The 20,943-nt window shown below is 42.2% G+C and overlaps 1 protein-coding gene across 4 annotated transcripts; it reads right to left on the reverse strand.

The window, feature by feature from the left end:
• Positions 1-373: 373 nt before the first annotated feature.
• LOC112263878 (Bardet-Biedl syndrome 4 protein-like) lies at positions 374-16,934 on the reverse strand. Of its 4 annotated transcripts, none has more exons than XM_042316449.1 (16): positions 16,860-16,934; positions 13,152-13,194; positions 10,509-10,588; positions 7,495-7,558; positions 7,152-7,263; positions 6,747-6,819; positions 6,463-6,516; positions 6,175-6,302; positions 4,941-4,995; positions 4,711-4,779; positions 3,731-3,883; positions 3,325-3,496; positions 2,727-2,796; positions 2,175-2,313; positions 1,536-1,752; positions 374-1,244 (listed from the first exon to the last, which is right to left on the reverse strand). In XM_042316449.1, the coding sequence occupies exons 1-16, from the start codon at positions 16,911-16,913 to the stop codon at positions 1,201-1,203; spliced, it is 1,527 nt and encodes a 508-aa protein (XP_042172383.1). In that variant the 5' UTR covers positions 16,914-16,934; the 3' UTR covers positions 374-1,200. The 4 variants fall into 4 exon arrangements, with proteins under 4 accessions (XP_042172383.1, XP_042172384.1, XP_042172385.1 ...); XM_042316450.1 differs by having other exon boundaries at positions 16,821-16,905; XM_042316451.1 differs by lacking the exon at positions 3,731-3,883.
• Between the last annotated feature and the right edge of the window lie 4,009 nt (positions 16,935-20,943).

The following is a 20,943-nucleotide window of genomic DNA, read 5'->3' on the forward strand; positions in this document are numbered from 1 at the left end:
ATTTGATATATCGTTTATTTAGTCAGTTACCTGTATATTACATGCACGTTCACACACACTTACACAAGTCTTCTGCGTGTCACAACTGTTAGCCGCTGAGCTAAACGTCTAGGCCTTAGCCTGGGGAGCTAAGTCAAGTCTTTAGTCTCAGACAAGGCTACTCATCACGCTAGCATGGTTTACCCAACCAACCGTGTCGCATTTAGCCTAACACTACTCTGACTAAAATAAAGAGCAGAACACTATCAATCACCTTCATGGCACTTTGGATTTTGCAACAATAAATACACATCTATTCTGTCAAACATCACAATTTCTAAACATCTTAAAATTCCACAATAGTTTAAAAAAAGGCCCTTGATAAATCCATATATTAGGTATAAAACACTACAATCTTTATTTCCCTCATCTCATTCATGATTGTCATATCTTAGAGGTTACTTAAAATGGAGGAATGTATATTTAGTGTCATTATAAACAATAACCCAGACCTGCCACTGACCAAGGCTAAGTAGAAAAAAATCATATGCTGCATTTGACACGGCCCAATAGAGAAAGTTGAACAGAGGAAGTATCTGAAACTACTGAAAAGAGATCATGTCAAGGCCTTTGATGATCAGGAAGTCAACTCATTATGACACCTCTGTCATTAGGCTGGCTCACCTTGGTTAGTAAGACCATTAAGAAAGAGCAACATAAAGCACTTTGTAAACAAGCTAAATCAAAAAGCTAGTGAACGCCTTGTGGCCTTCGACTAACTATTCTTGATGAAAACTAAAACGGATAGAGATCGAGTGACATTCTGGGAGTGATGATACACTACAGGCCTGTGGACTAGATAAGCTGAGTGACATTCTGGGAGTGATGATACGCTACAGGCCTGTGGACTAGATAAGCTGAGTGACATTCTGGGAGTGATGATACACTACAGGCCTATGGACTAGATAAGCTGAGTGACATTCTGGGAGTGATGATACACTACAGGCCTGTGGACTAGATAAGCTGAGTGACATTCTGGGAGTGATGATACACTACAGGCCTGTGGACTAGATACGGGACGTCTAGTCTAGTTCAGCTCTTGCTTCAACTTGTTCTTCTTGACTTTGGGTTTGGCTGCCAGAGGGGGCATGGTGGTGGAGGGGTCTGACTCTTCTGGCTGAGGGGCTCGGGTGGCGGTGGTCTCCACATCAGGCTCCTCCTCTAAGGCCAGGGAGGGGGCGTGGGCTGGCTGTGGGGGGACACTCCTGAGAGACAGGTATTAGATATTGAAAATGTAACTAAGTATACGCAGTGTTCTGTAAAGAGTTAATGTTGTATTGGTGTTATACTTCAAGGAGCTCTCAGAGATGTGATTCAAGTTAACAGTCTACTAACAAGATCATATTATTATGTTAACTTGACACGTCTCTATCTCATTCATATACCCTAGTTAATTACCAGTAGTGTAGTGGAGGGTAAACACTATGTTAAGCGAGCGTTTACCCAACTATCACGGAAAATGCATTAAAAAATCTAGGGATGGTGTGATGTGTTACCTGTGGGGAGTGAGATGCTCTTGTTGTAGCCTGCGGCGGAGGACATGGCCTGCTCCAGGGCCTGGTTGGTGCCTAGGGGCTGCTGGGAGCTGCCAGGGGTTTTACTGGGGGCCCCAGCCGAGCGCTGCTTAGACTTGGGGTCTTTGACCGGCTTGGTCCACTCCAGGCTCTCTCCCACCTGCAAGGCAGCGGCCATCTTCTGAGCCATGTCCATTAGCTAAGGAAACAAAATGGCTGTATTTGGAAAAGTCAAGAAATTGAAGAGGGCATTTACTGTTGTTGATATTATTAAGCCGACGCGAGAATGTGGTACAATATACTGACCATACTGTATTACATTAAATGCGTCATATTAACATCAACATCACGTTAATGCAACAATGGCAAACGTTTCTCTCTTCCATCAGTAGTTTGAGCTCACAAGAAGCTGCTGATGGTTGGACGGCTCATATTAATGGCCGGAAACAGAGCAAATGGAATGGCATCAAACCATGTATTTCATACCATTCAACTTATTCCACTCCAGTCAATGCCACAAGCCCGTTCTCCCCGATTAAGGTGCCACCAACCTCCTGTGTTTGACCTACACTGTATGTGCCATGTCAGACAGAGTATAGAGAGGAAGCTACTGTATTGTACCTCAGGGTCAAACTCAGTGTTGCTGTCCTTCAGTATGTTGACTTTCCTTTCCATCTCTTGGTACTGTTGCAGGGCTCCCTTCTTGTCCCCGTGGTTGTACAGCAGAATGGCAAAGTTCAGGTTGACCAGAGGGTTGGACCTGGGAGGAACACGGAGCCAGTCAAAACAGATGGGCTTGAGATAGATCGGTAGATCAGTAATCAAAGGTAGAGTCAGCGATGTACGAAGTAAACAGCAATATTGGGTTGATGTCTGCAACAACTAACAGCATTAAAGCGTGAGGTACTCTGATCACAGGAGGCTGCTGAGGGGAGGATGGCACATAATAATGTCCGGAACGACGCAAATGGAATGGCATTAAACACCTGGAAACCATGTGTTTGACACCAATCCACAGATTCTGCTCCTCCCTCTCGGCCTGCGGTGCTGCTCGTGGAAATATCGTATCTCAGTCTCATTTTAAATTAATTACATTCAACACAACGTGAACTACGTGGATTGACTCAGGACAAAAGTTCAAACTATATGGAAGTTCGATTGGGAGGAACTTACTGGTCTAAAGCCACAGCTTGTTCATAGGATCTCCTGGCATTGTCCACATCCTCCAGATTGGTCAGTGCAACTGAAAGAGGAGAGTGGTCAGTTCAGTGGGAACTACAAAAACTAAACCTATAAAACCTATAGAAACCTGTAAACATCCATAAACACATTATAAAACAGATCCCATTACAAGAACACTATTCCAGGGTAAATATAAGGGAATGCAATGTGGTACCTTGAACCAAGTATTTAAGGTTGCAAGTTACATAGTACTCATAATGCCCTAGGCACAGATTTAGCCTGGTCTTGGACTTAAAGGACTAGGCTGGATCTGTATCTGGGGAAAGTGGCACATAAAGCCAATTCAGATGGGAGCAGGCAGGGCCAGGCTAGTGTTACCTGCTAGTAGCATGTAGAGTTCTCACAGGCCAGGCTAGTGTTACCTGCTAGTAGCATGTGTAACAGTATAACTTTAGACCGTCCCCTCGCCCATACCCGGGCGCGAACCAGGGACCCTCTGCACACATCAATAACAGTCACCCACGAAGCATCGTTACCCATCGCTCCACAAAAGCCGCGGTCGAGTTCTCCCAGGCCAGGCTAGTGTTACCTGCTAGTAGCATGTAGAGTTCTCCCAGGTGGGGCTGCAGGTTGGTGGCAGCGCTGAGGAAGTGGAAGGCAGAGGCATACTGCTGCATGGTGAGGTGCACCAGGCCCAGGTTGTACAGTACCTTCCAGTCAAACGGAGACAGGTAGTGGGCCCGCTTCAGGCAGCTGATGGCCTGGTTCACACAGAAAGGACACGGGAAAGGAGAGGGGTTTAACATGGCTAGACAACAAAACAACAACTGTCCTTAAAATGTCATTTGAGGTACTGTAGTGTACTGTAGTCTTAGTATGCCCCCTTTGATGCCATGGAAAGATATGACGTCTGTCATATTTGATCTATCATATGACATACATCTGTCCTTGACACCATTTTATATGTACAGTACATGAAATATGAGAATACGCACTGCTACATATTTCTTCTTGCCAAAGAAGCACATGCCGATGTTGTTCCAGAGCGGGGGGCTCTCGGGGACCATGCACGCTGCCACGCGGTACTTGTTCATGGCCACATCAAAGTCCCCATGGGTCTGCATCATACTGCCTGCTGCCAGGATGGCCTAGTAGGGACAAATACACATAACTGACATACTGTACATCAGGGATCACCAGCTAGATTCAGCTGCAGGAATCACCAGCTAGATTCAGCTGCAGGGATCACCAACTAGATTCAGCTGCAGGGATCACCAACTAGATTCAGCTGCAGGGATCACCAACTAGATTCAGCTGCAGGGATCACCAACTAGATTCAGCTGCAGGGATCACCAACTAGATTCAGCTGCAGGGATCACCAACTAGATTCAGCTGCAGGGATCACCAACTAGATTCAGCTGCAGGGATCACCAACTAATTTCAGCTGCAGGGATCACCAACTAATTTCAGCTGCAGGGATCACCAACTAGATTTAGCTGCAGGGATCATCAACTACACCTACTCATTCAAGGGTTTTTCTTTATTTTTTACAATTTTCTACATTGTAGAATAATAGTGAAGACATCAACACTATGAAATAACACAAAAAGTGTTAAACAAATAAACATTTTAGATTCTTCAAAGTAGCCACCCTTTGCCTTGATGACAGCTTTGCACACTCTGGGCATTCTCTCAACCAGCTTCATGAGGTAGTCACCTGGAATACATGTCAATTAAAAGGTGTGCTTTATATATATATATATATAATATGTGTGTGTATACATTTTTGGGGGAAAGACATTTTTTTATCAGAAAACTTGGGCGGCCAAATAAAATGGATTTGTGTCGCCAGTTGGGGAACCCTACAGTACATTATACACTACAGTACATCAGATTCAATGTTGCAGTTATACAGTACATTGGTGTCAGGGGTTTATAAAAAAGAAAACAAGCTCATAAAATGGTGACCACTTACCTTATAGTTATTAGGATCATGAGTAAGTGCATTCCCGAGATGTTCAAATGCTTTTTGGTATTTTCCCAACTGTGAAAGATTATCAACAATCAGTGCGAACAAACATCACCATTCTGGAAAAATTAAATTTCTATTTTTTTTGGGACACAACATAATATACTAACCCATTCCCTAATAAAAAAAAAACATTCCACTCTTAAGAGTGTGTTCAGAGTTGATTGCAGACCCACCTGCAGATACAGGAGCCCCAGAGTGGTCAGCAACTCGGCATTCTCTGGAGAGAACCTATACAGAGGGAAAGACACCTCTAATATCACCTTCACGCCTGCAATTACACATAATAATGTCTATCTACACTTTGCCTAATGCAAATGGAAGAACGGAGCTTGGAATTTGCTGATTATTTAATGGGTTCGTTTCAGCATAATTGCAGAGTATTAATTATGACTGGGGGGGAAGAAAAGACTTAAAGAAGGAGCCCTGAGAGGAGGGGTGAGGTTGAATTAAGGCTCACAGTGGTTAGTCTAATTAAAAGCAAACCGAGTAGCTGGGCAACTTGATGAATTCATTTACCCAATAGGCAGTAGTAATAATGAACATGGAAAGGCGACCCCATATATACACTGACCTTTGCCATTACCTTATTTCCTCCGCTGCCCTGGATAGGACGATTATATAATGGATATTTGGGCTTTGATCCTATATCCATACTAATATCCATACTGACTTACTCATACTAAAATACCATTTGCTAGTATGGATGCACAAACAAATGTATTGCTTCGTTCAAAGTAATATGCTAGTGAGGGTATTGAAATAGATTTGGACTTGTACAGTACGTTGAACAAGGCCATGAGTGGCCTTCAGTCAGAGATGATAAGTGAGCCTGATTCAGTTGTTTAGATGATTGAAATCAACAATTTTAGAGTAGAAAATGTTAAACTAGTGTGATTACAACCAGGAACAGATCCCACTGTTCAAAGCACAGCATGTTTTCTTCGTCTTTAGGGATTTTTTTTACTACTCTTTTATTCCATCTTAAATGAACATCATTAATAGCTATGTAGGGAAAATTACCCTTCTGCGGCATAATCATTACTGTGAAAAGGTCTAAAACTCGTATATATTATCATCGCTCTATTATTAAACAACTATTCCCTAATGAAGGCTTTAGTGCTTCCAGTTTTTTGAATAATGTAAGTTCAGTGAAAGTTGTTCCTCTAGTATTAAAAACTAACACATTGGGTTTTTAATAACAAAGCAACCTTTCAACAAACCTACATTTTCTTCCATGAGGATGAACTTCTTTTAAACAAAACTTAATTACAGTGAAAGTTCTCCGTAAATGTCACCTATTCACAATTCCTTAGGATATTTTCTAGAGCATATTAGAAGTGGGGCAAAGTTTCCCAACTTTTAGAACAGTTTGTTTGAACTTTTGACAATTTCTACATCCAAACGTACTCCACTGCACTCTTGTACACTTCGATGGCTTTGTCCGTGTCTCCCGCCAACAAGTGGACCTTTCCCAGTGTCATGAATGTCCTGTCGTGTTTTTTCAACTGCAGGGCTGCATTCAACTGCTCTTCAGACTGGAATACAACAGATACAGTATCTCTACTCCATCATCCACCGTCAAATACTTGTACATTGGCTGAGACGCCATTTCATATTGACATTTGAATGATAAAATAACCCTTTAGTCTAATTACTTCCTTATGAACAGTGTGTGAAAATCCAGCTCATACTTACATTTTGGAAGTCTTTTATGAAGGAATAGCATACACCCAGATTATGGTTGATCTCCTGGAGTGAGAAAAATATCAGAGTGGCTATATGGAGCTACAACACAAATTAAAATGGCTGACTATGCATATAGTTCATTGTTCCACACTTAAACCCTATAGCTGAGAAGCAGTGTGTAAATCCAGGAAGAGCAATGCTGTTGGATAAATCTTACCGTGCCAATGGTTACAGGCACAGGCCAAAGATAAGCAACTCTACCGAGTGGAGGAAACCACAATCTTTTCTCTTACCCAGTCTTTCTCATTGAGCTTCCCAGCTTCCTGATAAACCTCAATGGCTGCCTTGTGTTTCCCCAACAGAAAACTGAAGGGAAAAAAGATGCATAAACAACTATAAATGGAAGTACACGCACAGAGTAACCCTAAATTCAACATCTCCTAAATCAGCTAATGCCCGGTGGGTATTCTGCTGCAAAATGGTAGACGTGCATCACCAAGGCAGATGCTGAACATTTCCCATCCCTCATACCATATAAACTACTTTGATCTTGTAAGGAACCCTGCACTAACACAATCTTATATCATTATTATATTCTGTATGACCTTTTCCTGGCCTGGGCCTGTAGAGTGATCTGATCAACAGCAGTGTCTCCCCCAGGCAGGCTCAGGGCTGAGGCAGGGGTACTCTCTACTCACAGCGATCGGGCCACTTGTTTGAGGTTGTCGGGGCTGGTGGGATTGAGGATGGCACAACTCTGGAACAGCTCCAGGGATGGCTGGATCTGCCCCTCCAGACGCAAGATTAAAGCTTCATTGCAAGAAAACAGGCTTTTATGTTAGCATGAAAAGGCGTTAAACCGACACATTCAATTCTAAGGCGCAGTAGGGGGTAGAAGCCTTTTTTGGGGGAGGAAATGTTACATCTAACGCTTGGTTTTGACTGGAATAGACTAGAGCTCTGTTGTGGTTGGGATAAACCGTTTGAACGTGATGAACACATGATGAGGGATGTGGAACGTTATGTAGTATGGCTTCTTACCTTGTACGTATATGGCATATTCACACATTCCCTGGGTCTCCTGTAGCTGCTCTTTGATCATTGCCTTTGGGAAACAACAAACATGATCTCTGCTCCAAGAGCAAACTGATGTTACAAGAACTGAATATCGACAGTATTTCCTAAGTTGGTAGTCTCTTCCCACAGCCGCTGTCGCCAACACACTGGGGTGGAGTGCCATGAGTCTGGCAAGGAAGACTAATACATTGGCTACACTCAATTTTGTGATTGACAGATAAAGCATTCCGATTACAACTAAGATAGACATACAGGTAACTGGCAAAATAATGTAAAAAATACCTTTTAAAAGTGTCTTTGCTCGCTTTGAGGACAATACAGTGCCACTGACACGGCCTGTTACCAAAACCTGCGGGCTCTCCTTCACCGCAGCCAACGTGAGTAAAACATTTAAATGTGTTAACCCTCGCAAGGCTGCCGGCCCAGACGGCATCCCTAGCCACGTCCTCAGACAATGCGCAGACCAGCTGGCTGGTGTGTTTACGGACATATTCAATCAATCCCTATCCCAGTTTGCTGTTCCCATATGTTTCAAGAGGGCCACCCTTGTTCCTGTTCCCAAGAAAGTTAAGGTAACTGAGCGAAACGACTATCCGTCATCATGAAGTGCTTTCAGAGACTAGTCAAGGATCATATCACTCTACCCTACCTGACACCCTAGACTCAATCTAATTTGCTTACTGCCCCAATAGGTCCACAGACGACGCAATCGCAATCACACTGCCCTAACCCATCTGGACAAGAGGAATACCTATGTAATACCTATGTTCATCGATTACAGCTCAGCATTTAACACCATAGTACCCTCCAAACTTGTCATTAAGCTTGAGACCCTGGGTCTCGACCCCGCCCTGTGCATCTGGGTCCTGGACTTTCTGACGGGCCGCCCCCAGGTGGTGAGGATAGGAAACAACATCTCCACCCCTCAACACTGGGACCCCACAAGGGTGCGTTCTCAGCCCTCTCCTGTACTACCTGTTCACCCATGACAGCGTGGCCATGCACGCCTCTAACTCAATCATCAAGTTTGCAGACGACACTACAGTGGTAGGCTTGATTACCAACAACGACGAGACGCACTACAGGGAGGAGGTGAGGGGCCTCGGAGTGTTGTGTCAGGAAAATAACCTCACACTCAACGTCAACAAAACAAAGGAGAGGATCGTGGACTTCAGGAAACAGCAGAGGGAACACCCCCTATCCACATCGACGGGACAGTAGTGGAGAAGGTGGAAAGTTAAGTTCCTCGGCGTAAACATCACGGACAAACTGAAATGGTCCAGCCACACAGACAGAGTGGTGATAAAGGCTCAACAGCACCTCTTCAACCTCAGGAGGCTGAAGACATTTGGCTTGTCACCAAAAAAACTCACAAACTTTTACAGATGCACAATTGAGAGCATCCTTTCGGGCTGCATCACCGCCTGGTATGGCAACTGCTCCGCCCACAACCGTAAGGCTCTCCAGAGGGTAGTGAGGTCTTCACAATGCATCCCTGGGGGTAAACTACCTGCCCTCCAGGACACCTACACCACCTGATGTCACAGGAAGGCCAAAAAGAGGAGAACAACCACCTGAGCCACTGCCTACCCCACTATCATCCATAAGGAGATGTCAGTACAGGTGCATCATAGCTGGGACCGAGAGACTGAAAAACAGCTTCTATCTCAAGGCCATCAGACTGTTAAACAGCCACCACTAACATTGAGTGGCTGCTGCCAACATACTGACTCAAATCTCTAGCCACTTTAATAATTAAAAATTGGATGTAATAAATGTATCACTAATCACTTTAAGCAATGCCACTTTATATAATGTTTACCTACCCTACATTACTCATCTCTTTTGTTTTTACTGTACTCTATACCATCTACTGCATCTTGCCTATGCCGTTCAGCCATTGCTCATCCATATATTTATATGTACATATTCTTATTCATTCCTTTACACTTGGTAGTTGTTGTGAAATTGTTAGATTACTTGTTAGATATTACTGCACAGTCGGAACTAGAAGCACAAGCATTTCGCTACACTCGCATTAACATCTGCTAACCATGTGTAAGTGACCAATAAAATTTGATTTGATTTAATAGGGCGTTAGGCCACCCAGAGCCAGAAAAGCTTCAATGCACCTTGGCATATATTCTAGAATTGTCTGGAACTCTATTGGAGGGATGCGACACCATTCTTCCACAAGAAATTCCATAATTTGGTGTTTTGTTGATGGTTGTGGAAAATGCTGTCTCAGGCGCCGCTCCAGAATCTCCAATAAGTGTAAGTGTTCAATTAGGTTGAGATCTGGTGACTGAGATGGCCATGGTATATGGTTTCCATAGTTTTCATGCTCATCAAACCATTCAGTGACCACTCGTTCCCTGTGGATGGGGCCATTGTCATCCTATGGGGGCATGGCCATGGTAGCCAAAACATTTTATACATGACCCTAAGCATGATGGGATGTTAATTGCTTAATTAACTCAGGAACCACTCCTGTGTGGAATCACCCAATTCAATATACTATATATCTCTCATTAACTCAAGTGTTTCCTTTATTTTGGCAGTTACCTGTAGTAAACCAACATGCTTGGTTCATTCCCATTTTCACCCACAACAAGTGTTATAACAGCTGTTGTTACAAAACTGTACTTCTGAGATTGTGTAGTGGGTTCATTCTTTATTTTATTTATTTAACTACGCATGCAGGGTAGGAGAAAAATAGCATGCGCTAGTAGCATTTTCACATTTCCAGACGGAACACAGCTTGAAACAGAAGATTACATCACTATCTTCTCAGCAGAAGACACTAAGACAAAGTGAGGGGGAGGGAGCCCTTGATGCCTTCATTCATTATTTGCATGCTGTCTAGGCTGACAGAAAGGTCAGTGTGACACCAATGCACATTAAACAAGGGGGAATGAATGACAGTCAGGGACTGGACCGGACCACCGGGAGAGACAGCGCGGCAGGGGGGGGCCTACCTTGCAGATCTCATAGTCTTTGCGGATGTAGTGCAGGTGGATGAGCCAGTTCCTCCTCTCCAGAATGGGAAGTTCCGGAGCTGAGGAGGAGAGGCAGAGTAGACATTCAGGGGTGATGAGGAGACGGCATATTGGCCCGATACCAAACAAACCCCTCCACCCTTTCTCATTTAAGGCCCTTGTTGACCCGCACTGATAAGAATATATTTAATAGAACAATCCATGACGTGGTCAGAAATCAAGTACAGAAAAAAACGGTCTCATTCTGACCTCTCAGAACAACTGAAGCTGACATTACTGTATATGAGTTGAGTCATGCTGCCAGTGAATGGCCATTTCATGTTATACTATCTCAAATCAAAGTTTATTGGTCGCGTACACAGATTTGCAGATGTTATCGCAGGTGCAGGGAAATGCTTGTGTTTCTAGCTACAACAGTGCAGTAATACCTAGCAATACAAAACAATAATACAAACAAGTAAAAAGAAAGAAATGTAGAAATATCAATAAGATATGTAATTCAATTAAGAAATATTTATAACATTTTCAATGATAATTCAGAACAGACTATCTCTTTAAAAGTTATGGTCATTTTATTTCCTGAAACTACGGTGCTCTGCATCAGTCTGTAATAAGACAAGGACTGATGCAACATTTTCCAACAAAAACCCTCCGGGCTACTTTCCTCAGACATAATAAGTAAGTTAGATAATAGTTGTAGTACTGCTAATTGTTAGTTACAGACAATGATGTTGTTTTATTACACCTCTGCCATTAAGATATTATCCTTGTTGCCCAGGCAACCATGTCTTTAACAAGCTCAGTGCTCCTGACAGGAATGAGAAGGAGCACATGCTACAGACAGACAGACAATGGGGAACATGAAATTCAATACGGTAGGATATATTTGGTGAGCTAAGATGGCCATGCCAACCATGCTTCTGTATAACAGTACTGGAAACCTTTCCTCTAGCAGAACACAATTGTTTTCAAGATAGCTGCCATTGTAATTCCAAATAGAGTAACTTCTTTGATTTCAGTAATCCTGTTATCTTGTACCTACCTGTGAGGCAGCAATAGGACACTGGCTATATGAAATGAAGCTGCCTGAGACTACACTACAGGGTATTGGGTGGATGTTGTTAGGTTAGTGCCTGTGGAAAAACTGTGATTTACACCAAAGCTCCCCTCTGTTTTATCTCGCCAATTGTTAAGTCGGAGCTCCAGTGTCTCACAGCAAGAACCTCGACTGGAAGCCCACTCTAACCCCACAGAGAAAGCCTTCCCTTTTCCCCTGTTCGCTGAGTGGTAGACTGCAGTGCATGGAGACGGCATCCCCCCCTCTCATATTTGCCGCATCAGATTTGGAGTGGCCTTATTTGTGGGCTTAATCCGCTTTGGCTCCTGCCGAGACAGCAATAATATTCTTGTCTCTGGGTTTCAGCTGCAGCCCTGTGGCACTTTAAGTCCACTCTTACTAAAGCTGGGCAGATTTTGAGGAGGGGGGTACGTCTGTGACATGTCTTCATGGGACAATAAAGAGAGAAGCAGCAATAGGAAGAGGAACCCAGCATGGAACCGTCCAAATATAGCCAGCGAAAAGGTTTCATCCCCACAACAAAAATCCTCTCATTGTATGCATGATCTCGGTAATGTGTAGAGAGAGGAGACAGCTTTGTATTATTCTGTTCGCTACAACAACAAAAAAGTCCAGCTGAGCAAAAAGGATAAGTTGGAGCAGAATGCTTGAAGAAAAGCCTGCCGAGATTAAAAGACCCCTGAAGCGGATCAAGTTCACTCTTCAACTTGTCACCTCTTTGGAAATTGAGGTCAAGTGGAAGAACTGTGCGTTAGTGTTTCTCCTACAATTGCTTTGTATCAATAACATGACTTCTGTAGTGGGCTGCACAACAATATGAGTTGGTACACAATATACAGTGGGTGACGTATGAGGGGGCCTAAGGGTGATATCATGGCCTTTTACATTTTTTATTAAAAGGTCAACTTCTGTGGGATGGATGTAAACAATATCTACATGCTATTCTATACGAATGCTAGGCCTATATATTTTTTACTGTGTTCTGGAATATGGCTGCAAGTTTCTGTCAGCTTAAACATTAGAAAAAGGGTAAGGGCGCCCTCTTTAGTCAAATAAAATATATGTTTAAAGTCTGTAACACACTGCAGCGAGCATTAATTCAATTCTGGCATTTTGACTTAGTCTTGTTTTTTATTTGACCTTTATTTAACTAGGCATGTCAGTTAAGTTAAGAACAAATTCTTATTTTCAATGACGGCCTGGGAACAGTGGGTTAACTGCCTGTTCAGGGGCAGAACGACAGATCTGTACCTTGTCAGCTCGGGGATTGAACTTGCAACCTTGCCGTTACTAGTCCAACGCTCTAACCACTAGGCTACCCTGCCTAGTGGGAGGGAACCTGGATGTCAAGAGTAATTTTGACTAGGGTGACCTTAGTAAATGCTGTCAGTTAGCCAAACCATTTCCCCTTAATAAATAGGCCTATAGCATCATGTGTGTTTTTTCTCTATAACTAATGCCCTCCACCGTCATGTTAAAACACAGGTGTATGTGACATTTCAATGGAAAACTGTAGAGTCACTGTTAAGTTATTAGACATTTACCCTTTGGAGCCTGGCGTTTCTTCGTCTCAGAGGCCACTGGGAGCTGAAAAAGAGGGAGATCCATGAGGCAACAAATTGGGATGTGGTCAGGGAATCTCAATTTTGGAGCAACTCCTGGCCTGCATCCTGCCACCTTCTTCACCATTCCCCTCTGAGGATGCATTGTAACCTACACCTGGACCATCAGACTCTTTTGGTCACAGACAGCCATTGTAACCTACACCTGGACCATCATACTCTTTTGGTCACAGACAGCCATTATACACTACACCTGGACCATCAGACTCTTTTGGTCACAGACAGCCATTGTAACCTACACCTGGACCATCATACTCTATTGGTCACAGACAGCCATTGTAACCTACACCTGGACCATCATACTCTATTGGTCACAGACAGCCCACTACACCTGGACATCATACTCTATTGGTCACAGACAGCCATTGTCACAGACAGCCATTGTAACCTACACCTGGACCATCATACTCTATTGGTCACAGACAGCCATTGTAACCTACACCTGGACCATCACACTCTTTTGGTCACAGACAGCCATTATACACTACACCTGGACCATCAGACTAATTTGGTCACAGACAGCCATTATACACCACACCTGGACCATCAGACCTTTTTAGTCACAGACAGCCATTATACACTACACCTGGACCATCAGACTAATTTGGTGACATACAGCCATCTTTGGTAGACTAAAACACTTTGTGAGTTTGATGCAGTTAGCAGGCCCTTTACTAGGCATGGCATGGATCTAGAGACGACATGCCTGTGTCCGTTTATGTAGGAGCTTTAATACTCATTACCTCTTTCACCACCTTTTGTTGTGGGGCTTTCGCTTCCCTTATAACTCACTTTAACATAACATATCTACAACACAAAATCAATAATACAGCAACATCAACAGTAGTGTGTAACAATAACACATTGTTACACACTACTCTATGTAATTGTGATTAAAGCCCAAGAAGAGTAGCTGCAGCCAATGGGGATCCAGAATAAATACAAAATACTGTGTTTGGTATTTGTTAAAATGCAAGATTTGTCTGTGCTTTGTTGCCAAGTTTATTTTTTACATTTTCTATCACCGATAGTTTTTTTTGTATGGGTTTAAAATATTAAATTAAGTCTAAAATATGTTATGATTGAGTATTGATTTGATTGGACTAAATTGCATAGCGATGACTTTGCTCTTCACATGTTCATAAAACCCATTTATTGAGGAGCTCTTCCAAGAACAAAGCAAAGCTTTCACATAAAAACATCTTTAAAGTATAAAGTAATGGAACATAACATTCATGTGAAAAAAAAATCATACAAATACAAAGTCTAACATAACATTAACAAACATCTTGAAAACGTACTGTGCAAAAGGAAATATCATTCAAGCAAATAAAAAATGTAAAATGTTGCACTGCAAATTCACGTTACAAAATGTTATTTTTTGGCATAGCCACAACTTGAGCACAGCGATACTTAACAGTAATCACAAACAACTTGCACCACAAAGCTAAAACATCAGTGCACGGTTATGATGGTGTCATGTAAAGAGGTCATAATTGCATCCCGTACAGTAGCAACACTTTCCTCCACTGGCCCTTGTAGTAAACTATGGTCTTGCTCTGTGAGCTTAGCCTCTGTCTGCTGATGATCTTGGCCAATGATGTTCCGGTTCCATTCAGCCAGAAACAATTCTTTCTTCAGTTTGCACACATTGTGCAGTATGCAACAAGCCGTTACAGTGTCTGTCGTCAACTTAACGTTGATGCACTTCACCAAACATCTCTAGCGTCCCTTCAAGTGTCCTAAGACGTCGTCAATAGCCACCCTGGCAGGACTAAGGTGGTCATTAAACTTCTGCTGGTGGTTATTCACAGATGTGTCCTGGGAAAAGCCTGTCATTAACCACCTCTTCAGTGGGTACGCTGGGTCTCCTACCGGATGAACTGGCATCTCTACACCAATGACAATCGCTGAACTCTGTGGAAGAGGAGAATAATTGTAGATTCAGAAACAATTGTATACATGCAGTAAATAGGTCATTACTATGCTTGCAGAGGTTTTTAGTTATGTGCTTATTCTCTATAACTGAAGCAAAATCAGATGTTTAATCACATACTTCCTGGGGAAAAAGATGCGCGCCCCCCCCCCCGAAATGATCAGAGTTGGCCAATACTCTCACCCCCTGTGCGATCTAGACACCCCATATAGACATCAGTGAAGCTAGAAAAAGACAAACTGCTCAAATGTGGCTTATATCAACAAGTGGTAACATGGCCTCTATTTGTTTGTCAAAACAGAAATTAGATGAGCAGCAGAACACTTACCTAAGGTTGTGATCAGCAACGGCCTGCAACACAGAATAATGCTGCTCTTTGCTGTTCAAGTAGTCCTTTGGATATTATTTTGAGGCAGTGATGGGGATGTGTGTCTCACCGATGGTCACCAGCACATTGCGGATACCCAAGCTGCTTAAACCCACAGATGGTGGCTAGGATGTCTTTACCACCAGGTAGCGAAATAAAACGGTTGTACTTGTCTTTGTCGTAGAATGATGCAAACAGTGGAAACACCGACTCCAAATAAACTTTAAATAATCTGGTGCTCGCTTGGTGTTGCACACCACCACCAAAAATAGAGCAAACCTTCGACGGTATTCAATTGTGTTTCAGACATTGGTGGTCTGTTTAGTTCCCAGACTCTACTAACTGTGAAAGGTGTTCAAATGTGGTCTGAGTCATGCGGAACTGTTTGCGCCTTTGATCGTCGTCAAAATCATCCAACATCATACTGCAAAACATCTTCACCGGGTCTTCGACCCCGCTTCCACACACCTCGAAAGCATGTTGCATCCTCGATTGCTGCTTCTTTCGTCAGTACATATAGTGGTTGTAGCGCGTAAACGCAAAAACCGTCGTCGTCTGTGCCGTCGTTCAACGTCATACCGTTGTCTGCTCAGGCGTATATTTTGAGTGAAATTATTCTGACAACTAGAAAGTAGACTCTGCATGCTCTATTGCAATTTCACTACAGCATTATTTACCAAATGCAGTAACGAAAGTACCTTAAGAAGGCTGGCTCCACAGCAACACTTTCATCCGCCATGTTTGCTGTCCAACAATAACAACGTGTCGCCGACTAGTAATGACGACTTCACATCTGCTTGTGGCGTCCAGTAATATTGGTCGTCATTAAGAACGCAAGATAAATCATTGAACTATTTGAATTGAATGTACACTAATTATCGACAGATGGAATAAAGGCATATCCCTTGATTTCGAAAAATAACGTTATGACATTAATTTCGTGAGTTTAGCTAATTATCGAGCTAAACAAAACCTGTTAATGTAGCATGTTGTGATAATTAGGTTAAGATTAGGTAAGGGTTTCGGGTTAGTTAAAATGCAAAACCTTCCAACTTTTGACGTTAATTTGACAAAAGATGGCCATGGCCCCATACGGAGCTGTAACGTCAACAATTACTGCTGTAATGACTTTAATAGCATTAACAAGCTAGTCGTTAGCTAGCTGCTATGTTTTCAGCTAGCTAGAGCTGGAGAATGCTAAGCAAGACGTTTCTAGACATATTACACTGCTAACAACAAACATCCCAGCTAGTTATATCCAAGACATTGCAGATTTTATTCGGTTTACCATTGTAATTCCAATTCATAGCAAGTAAATTATCCTCACAGTTAGTGTGTTTTCTTCGTCCGCCATCTTGACAGCACAGGAGGCTGTTGCCATGGTTACGCGAGAACGGGGTATTTTTTTGAGCTCTGTTTCAAAAAGCCTTACCAGTAGCTAGATTATGAAGGACTTCTGTTTCTATCATCTCTGGCACTGCAGGGTTGGGGAAGTTACTCTGAAAATATAGTTTACCAAGCTACCAATTACTAAACACTAAAATAAGTTAAACTGCACTAAATCTACCCTTAAGAAAAAACTAAGTTGACTTCAGTAGTTCACAACACAAACTACTTCGTGATAAATTACCATAATTCGACATTCATATGGTCCCCCTGCCTGTGTGGGATCGATTCCGGGCACTCCTGTATCTCCCCTTTCATTCATGCTGGTCACAATATACAATGTGACAGTGTCTGATGGTCCAGGTGTAGGTTACAATGCATCCTCAGAGGGGAATGGTGAAGAAGGTGGCAGGATGCAGGCCAGGAGTTGCTCCAAAATTGAGACTCCCTGACCAAAGGTGCAATGATTGAAGTGGGCCATTTTGCCAAAAATGTGTATGGAATTTACAGGCAGATTACCAATGATATCCTCGAGTACAATTTTGATATTGATTTGCAAAAGGATAAAGATCTTATTAAAAATATTATCCTCAACTTACGATTAGTCGAAAAGAAAACAAGGCCAAATTTGAAAGGCATGTTAAGTAAAGAAAAACATGAATTGTTACAAGAAACTTGAACAATTGTGCCTCCCAAAAAAAGGAAATATGTAATAATTTCAGGTGACATGGAGATCCCTCGGGCATCAGCTGTGTCAAAAGATCAAAGACGACTAGATTTAATGAGGAAAAAGAGAAAGTTTCACAGCGAGGAAGATGAAGACAGAGAAAGTTTCACAGTGAGGAAGATGAAGAAAGAGAAAGTTTCACAGCGAGGAAGATGAAGAAAGAGAAAGTTTCACAGCGAGGAAGATGAAGAAAGAGAAAGTTTCACAGCGAGGAAGGTGAAGACAGACCAATTTGAAAGAGCCAGACAAGTTTCACAGTGTGTTAAGACAGAGAGCATCTTTACTGAGACTGATTCAACACAGTTTTCTGATGAGACTGAAATACTTGGCCATGAGAATGGATCTGCTGACCGCTGCATAAAGGAAGAGACTGATCTGGACTTCATATCTCTTCAGGATGTTAAGATGGAGACCATCAACACAGAGACCGATGTAATAGAGTGTTATGCTGAAGCAGTGCACAGACGTGTTATGAACCAATCCTCAATGGTCTCCACAGTGACAAAAACAGCTGCTCTACCTGGGAAATCTGAAAGAAATGTCAGGCGTAAAAAGTCAGGTCAAGGAAAATTAGTGTCTAACAGGATACAAAAAGCAAATAACATAAAGGAAGTGAAATATCAGACGATGGCCAACGATATCTGCTCAGTAAATGACTCAAAAATAACTGAATTAATGCAGCCCTCCGCTGGAGGGAAGGTTGAGGACCCATACCCCAACTGCAAGAAAATAGGTGTAGATTTTCATGTTGGATCTGGAGCTAAACAGAAACTTGACATAGGTCTACTGTCTAATGGGGTAATGACTGAGGTTTCACATTTTGCCGAAGAGATGAATCGATCTCACGCACATGTCATCTGTGATATTTTAGATTGCAACTTTGATCTTGGTTTGCAAAATGATCAACGGCATGAATTCGCAATTCGGACTATGGTGAAAGTAAAGTACTTGATGGGGAAGTCCAGACTGCAAAGACATGACTTGATAACAAAAGTCTTCAAACTTCCTGATCCAAGGGCAATTCCTGTATCAAAAACACCTGTAAGATCCAGCCTTTTAAATGACATTGCATCATTTCATCTGAGATTGAATAAAGATGTAGAAATACAGCAATTGGTCATAAAGAAGGAGGAGGAGGAATGTGTCTCTATAATGAAGATGGGCTGGTTGAGTATGAAAAGGCCCAACAGGACAACACTGTCTCTCTGATGAACTTTGACCTTGATGCCAGCCAGGTATCTCCTCATCGTGTCAAAGAGACCATGTCTAATGAAACAGATGTATCACTATCTGATGAAGAAGCAGTACACAGACCTACAAGGGACCAATCTTTTATAACATCTGCAACAGAAGATAAAACAACGATCCTCTACCCCCTTTGTAAGTAAATAGGTTGAGACCTTGACGTGAAATCAAAAGGTGAGGGAAAAGAAAAACTTGACTTTCGTTTATTGACAAGAGGTGTAATGCTTGAAGTTGCAAAGTTTGCGGCCGATGTGTGTGGAACCTACAGCCATATTGTCTCTGCTGTTCTCGAGTACAATTTTGATCTTGATTTCTCAAAAAATGTAGATCTCCTTGAAAATATAATTTATAACTTAAGATCAGTCAAGAAGAAAATGAAAAGTCGAAGTTGGAGACTGAAAGGCAAAAAAGTTGAATTGCTAAAAGAAAAGTTCTTAATGGCGCCTCAATGGAAACGTTCTGGGATTTTAAATGTGACAAAAGAAAGGCCGCTGAATTACAGGAGGAAAAATAAAAAAGAGAAGCTTTAATAGCAAAGAAGATGCAGGAAGACAGGAAATTTGGACATTTTCACTTTTGTTGCCAGCGGTTTAGACATTAATGGCTGTGTGTTGAGTTATTTTGAGGGGACAGCAAATTTACACTGTTATACAAGCTGTACACTCACTACTTTACATTGTAGCAAAGTGTCATTTCTTCAGTGTTGTCACATGAAAATATATACTCAAATATTTACAAAAATGTGAGGCGTGTACTCACTTTTGTGATATACTGTATATATAAAAGTGAAATTAAGAAATCATAAAGAGTAATGTCAGAGTCCGGCAGTAATGGGTGCGCACAGGGGGTACAGGAGGTGGCTGAGCACACACCCCTGTGGGGCCCCCGTGTTGAGGATCAGCGCGGCAGAGAGTTTGTTGCCTACCTTTATCTTCTTTATATTAGTATGATACCGCACAGTTTATCTTAGTCATGCTGTTCCATTAATACAGAGGCTTAGTCTGAATAGTCTTTGTGGATTCCCTTGGCCTCCCTTTCACTTGCCTGGTCCTGACTTTGAAACCTGAAGACTGAAAACAGCAAAAGAACAAAGCCATTTAAAAGGTTATTGTTTAATTTTATTATAGATTTTTAGGCTGTTTTATCTTTTCATATTTTTGTTGGAGGGATCAATAAGTTATCAAGTTTTCATCAAGTCTATATTCATCCATTTTTGACCTAAGGAGGTACACTGCTTTTAGGTTGTGCCAATGGAATTCGTGTTCCTTGGACACAGGCAACAGGATGAGTTTCACTGGATCAAAATGTATGAAGGTAATGCAGTGTGTTCATGACCCATCTGTGTGCTGTTAGTTATTGTAGCTAATAATGTTAATCAAGTTTTAATGTCAATTCATACAGTAATCTTTATTTTATTTATTCATGTCCTATTTAGACTGAAGTTCCAATAACATCGACTTAAACTTGTAATTAATGTAGGCTAATTGTAATTGCTTGTTCTGATAACGTCATACACGTGTTTTCACAGGTGATGCTAATGTATGCTTCCAGCAGCAGTGTCCCTAAAGCTGCAGGGTCTTATCGTTCCTTCTTCATGTTGGACTGAACTGTTTCAACTCTTCATAAGTGAAAACCTCAAAGCCCTAAAGGAGTGTTGTCAATCTTTTTAGTCACAGGTTAGTCAAATAATTGATTAAATACGTATTGTTTTGCTCTTTTCATCCCTGCTTATATTACTGTTGTTCTCATCTAGTGGGGGAGAAGGAGGCCATCTACAGTATGACAGGAGCAGAGGTGTGTTCACCCAGAGAAGGAGACCATCTACAGTATGACTGGAGCAGAGGTGTGTTCACCCAGAGAAGGAGACCATCTACAGTATGACAGGAGCAGAGGTGTGTTCACCCAGAGAAGGAGACCATCTACAGTATGACAGGAGCAGAGGTGTGTTCACCCAGAGAAGGAGGCCATCTACAGTATATGACAGTATGGAGCAGAGGTGTGTTCACCCAGAGAAGGAGACCATCTACAGTATGACAGGAGCAGAGGTGTGTTC

This window comes from Oncorhynchus tshawytscha, unplaced genomic scaffold (assembly GCF_018296145.1).
Source record: "Oncorhynchus tshawytscha isolate Ot180627B unplaced genomic scaffold, Otsh_v2.0 Un_contig_3401_pilon_pilon, whole genome shotgun sequence".
Lineage (NCBI taxonomy): Eukaryota > Metazoa > Chordata > Actinopteri > Salmoniformes > Salmonidae > Oncorhynchus > Oncorhynchus tshawytscha.

What these genes read in the sequence shown, in the direction of transcription:
- LOC112263878 (XM_042316449.1), bottom strand. Translation starts at nt 16,913, where the DNA reads ATGGCAACAGCCTCCTGTGCTGTCAAGATGGCGGACGAAGAAAACACA. An exon ending in ACGAAGAAAACACACTAACT is followed by an intron (nt 13,195 to 16,859) that starts GTGAGGATAATT and finishes CCTCTTTTTCAG; the next exon opens with CTCCCAGTGGCCTCTGAGAC. An exon ending in ACACTGAGTTTGACCCTGAG is followed by an intron (nt 1,753 to 2,174) that starts GTACAATACAGT and finishes TTGTTTCCTTAG; the next exon opens with CTAATGGACATGGCTCAGAA.